At 42.9% G+C, this 3,913-nt stretch overlaps 1 protein-coding gene across 1 annotated transcript; it reads left to right on the forward strand.

Annotated features, from left to right (window-relative positions):
• Positions 1–1,368: 1,368 nt before the first annotated feature.
• Positions 1,369–3,614, forward strand: LOC110413615 (cytochrome P450 78A9-like). The gene is made up of 2 exons (XM_021424484.2): positions 1,369–2,481; positions 2,692–3,614. The coding sequence occupies exons 1-2, from the start codon at positions 1,504–1,506 to the stop codon at positions 3,322–3,324; spliced, it is 1,611 nt and encodes a 536-aa protein (XP_021280159.1). The 5' UTR covers positions 1,369–1,503; the 3' UTR covers positions 3,325–3,614.
• Positions 3,615–3,913: the final 299 nt, after the last annotated feature.

Here is a 3,913-nt window from a genome sequence, read left to right on the forward strand (position 1 = left end):
CACGTACTGTTGCCACGTCGACGTCACAATTGCGGAACTGGCGTTAAAGGGTAATGCAATATCAGTAGTGTCATAAAAAGGGCGTTTCCATCATTCTCGTTAACCCCAAGCGGAGGCCACGTGTGCGGGATCGGTGTTCACAAGAGCCAGAAACTTCGGCACGCGAGTAGTAGGAGTTGTCACCATCATCTGCATTAGAAATTGCATGAAACGTACACGTGTCCAGAGGCAGGCGATGGTTCACTTACGGTTTTTGGTGTTTTGCGAAGGGATTCAGATATGGCGTATTTAAGCCATGCTGGATGCTGGGTGTCGTTTATTTACGCATTTTTACGCCTAAAAGCAGTGTATGGGAAGAGGGCATGGGTGCATGGGTCTCATGTGCATCCGTTGCTAAGCCTCCCGACAATATCCGTCCGCACGACCCCCTCGTGTCATTCATTGGAACCCTGAAATAATTAGCGCCACACCTCGTGTTAACTTGTCCGAGGAAATTGTCTTCTCCACGCGCCACTCTTCGCGCTCCTGGCTCACACCACCTTAGTAGCCTGATAGGCTGGTAGCTCGACCTAGAATTCTTGTTAATTTTCAATATATCAGTTTAGTAAAGGAAATTTTTTGTGGCTTTTATGTCCATAGAGTTGGCAGGCATGCTAATTAATTATTAAACTTTTCCTTTATTTTTCTAAAACCTCAAATGAAGAAAAATGAAATATATACATAAAAAGGATATTCCTTGGAACATTTCTTGGTTGGGAATGAAAAGAAAAAAGGATTGTAGAAATATTTTGAAAGTGACATTGTAAAAACTAGTAATAAAGATTTTGATAATGATAAAAGAAATTGCATCATTTTGTTCGTTACTTCACTCTATCAAATAAGGTCAACAAGTGAACATTCTTTTCCCCGGTTCTTTTAATAATTGATACATAATTTAATAATAGATATACTTCCCAAATATTTTTGTGCTCTTAAAATGTCATCGTCAAGCAGAGAAAATGTTATCCGTTCACACACAAAACGGAGGCTTAGTAGGTTTACAATATCGTCATCTGGGGCTAATTTGCATAGACAAGAACTAAGTCAACCCGATTTTTAAGCATGGGCGTGTTCATTTTGTGCGCTCGTTTCACCGACAAATAAACGTCAGCGACGAAGCACAGGATCCCAGGCCATTAGGGCGTGTTTCCACGCGCTCCAATGTCGGAGATCTCTCTTCCCCATAAATCGTCATGCAATCGTGGCGGCGCAAAAAAAAAAGTTGTTTCTTATGTGCCGCAGAATTCTAACATAAATATATAAATAAAAATTTTCAGTTATAAGGCCCTATTTCTCACTATAACGGTTATTAATTTTCTCTCCGCCTAAGCTCTTCCCCACTATATAAATAGCGGCCAGGCTCATTCGTTTACGCCCCAAAATCAAAAAGCCAGCGTCCTTTACTTGATCTTGCCCTGTGCTTTTGCTGTGTACCCCCTTTCAATTATCAGTACTACCCAAACCATGAGAAGTGACATAGAGAGTATCTGGGTCTTTGCCCTTGCATCCAAATGCCGGGCTTTTTCTCAGGAAAACATTGCATGGTCAATTTTGATCATAGCTCTCGCCTGGCTAGCCATGACCCTAGTCTATTGGGCTCACCCTGGTGGTCCAGCTTGGGGCAAATATAGGTTCAAAAAGTGCTCCCCTCTTTGGGTTGTTGCTAATAAGCAAATCCCAGGGCCTAGAGGGTTGCCTCTGACTGGCAGCATGAACCTCATGGCCAGCTCCCTGGCTCACCACCGGATTGCTGCCGCCGCTGAGACATGCAAAGCCAAGAGGCTCATGGCCTTTAGCCTGGGTGATACTCGTGTTATTGTCACGTGCAATCCCGATGTAGCGAGGGAGATTCTTAACAGCTCTGTATTTGCTGATCGTCCAGTGAAAGAGTCGGCTTACAGCTTGATGTTCAACAGAGCAATTGGGTTCGCTCCTTATGGAGTTTACTGGCGAACCTTGAGGAGAATCGCGGCTACACACCTTTTCTGTCCTAAGCAAATCAAAGGTGCAGAGGATCAGCGACGCGTGATTGCCTCTGAAATGGTGGCCTTATTGGGTCACCATAGCCAAAGCTTCCGCGTACGTCAATTGCTCAAACAAGCTTCTCTAAACAACATGATGTGTTCGATATTCGGACGAAAATATACGTTAGATTCTTCCAGTAATGAAGTCGAAGAACTTCGGGCTCTAGTGGATGAAGGATACGATTTATTGGGCACATTAAATTGGTCGGACCATCTTCCTTGGCTAGCAGATTTTGACCCCCAAAAGATCCGAGTTAGATGCTCAAAACTGGTACCTAAAGTGAACCGCTTTGTCAGCAGAATTATATCCGAACACAGGGCTCAACCAAACGGGAAAACTCGAGATTTCGTTGACGTTTTGCTCTCTCTCCAAGGTGCCGATAAATTATCAGACTCTGATATGATCGCCGTTCTTTGGGTAAGCTGTCCAATTGTACTGCCTGCTGTTATAATAACTGTTGCTCATATGTTTAATATTCTTTTTTTTGTCCCAAAATGTGTCTTGTTTAAGAAAGGTGTTAGAGAAATGAAGTCTACTAAGTGACAAATCAAATAATACTATTTCTGGTACTGAGTTTGGGGGTACTAAATACTGTCATTTGTTTACTGTTAATTTGGTTTTGTGCAGGAAATGATATTCAGGGGAACTGATACGGTGGCGGTCCTCATCGAGTGGATACTAGCTAGGATTGTGCTTCATCCTGATGTTCAGTCAAGGGTCCATGCTGAGCTTGACAACGTTGTTGGCAGATCAAGAGCCGTAGACGAGTCTGATGTGATGAACTTGATCTATCTCCAGGCTGTGATCAAGGAGGTTCTGAGGCTTCATCCACCGGGCCCACTGCTCTCCTGGGCCCGCCTAGCTATCACTGATACAACTATAGATGGGTATCACGTGCCAGAGGGGACCACGGCAATGGTGAATATGTGGGCCATCACAAGGGACCCCAAAGAGTGGGCGGACCCACTTGAATTTATGCCCGATAGATTTGTGACTAAAGGTGGTGAGGTGGAGTTTTCTGTGCTTGGATCGGACCTTAGGCTGGCTCCATTCGGTTCGGGCAGGCGCACATGCCCCGGTAAGAACTTGGGGTTGACCACCGTCGGCTTTTGGGTGGCATCCCTTTTGCACGAGTTTGAATGGCTTCCATCCGATCAGACCACTGTTGACTTGTCCGAGGTTCTGAGGCTATCTTGCGAGATGGCTAATCCTTTGAGTGTTAGAGTTCACCCCAGGCGTAGGATAAGCCTATCTCAGTAAGGTTATTACTAGCATTATCACATGGAAAACGAGACCCAAAAAGCAAAAAATGGAATGGAAAGACAAAAATACTAGCAGTAGTAGTTTTATGCAGGGGAGTCCACAAAATCTAAACCCTTGATAATGTTGTCTTGGTCGTGTCTATTGAGTGTCGGGTTTTTAATTTTTATTTGTTTTTAACCGCTGTAAATATGGGTGAGTGACTGGAAGTAATACAACTTTCCCAAGTATTATTACGGTCTCTCTTCTATCCTCCCCCTTTTAACTGCATACTTAATTATCTGTTCTTACTTTGTTGGATGGCTCCTTCATTTTCCATGCTACACAAAAAGGTTTAGACTGATTATAATTTCCCACTCTCCAATCTTTCATATGGACATGGTCAGAGATGCATGGAGCAATGAACAAGCACACTAGAACTAATTATTAGAATGTATGTCATGGGAATGCTATAGTATATAATAAAGATTGTAAATTGATGCATAGTTTTGCAAGCATACGATCACAGTGTCAAAACCATGTGTTATAATAATTTATATGATACGTATCATCAAATAAAAAAAGAGAAAATTGAAAAAAAAAAAAGAAA

Source organism: Theobroma umbraticum, unplaced genomic scaffold, assembly GCF_002168275.2.
Source record: "Theobroma umbraticum cultivar Fairchild unplaced genomic scaffold, ASM216827v3 scaffold_4.1, whole genome shotgun sequence".
In the NCBI taxonomy this organism is placed as follows: Eukaryota; Viridiplantae; Streptophyta; class Magnoliopsida; order Malvales; family Malvaceae; genus Theobroma; species Theobroma umbraticum.

What these genes read in the sequence shown, in the direction of transcription:
- LOC110413615 (XM_021424484.2), top strand. Translation starts at nt 1,504, where the DNA reads ATGAGAAGTGACATAGAGAGTATCTGGGTCTTTGCCCTTGCATCCAAA. An exon ending in ATATGATCGCCGTTCTTTGG is followed by an intron (nt 2,482 to 2,691) that starts GTAAGCTGTCCA and finishes GGTTTTGTGCAG; the next exon opens with GAAATGATATTCAGGGGAAC.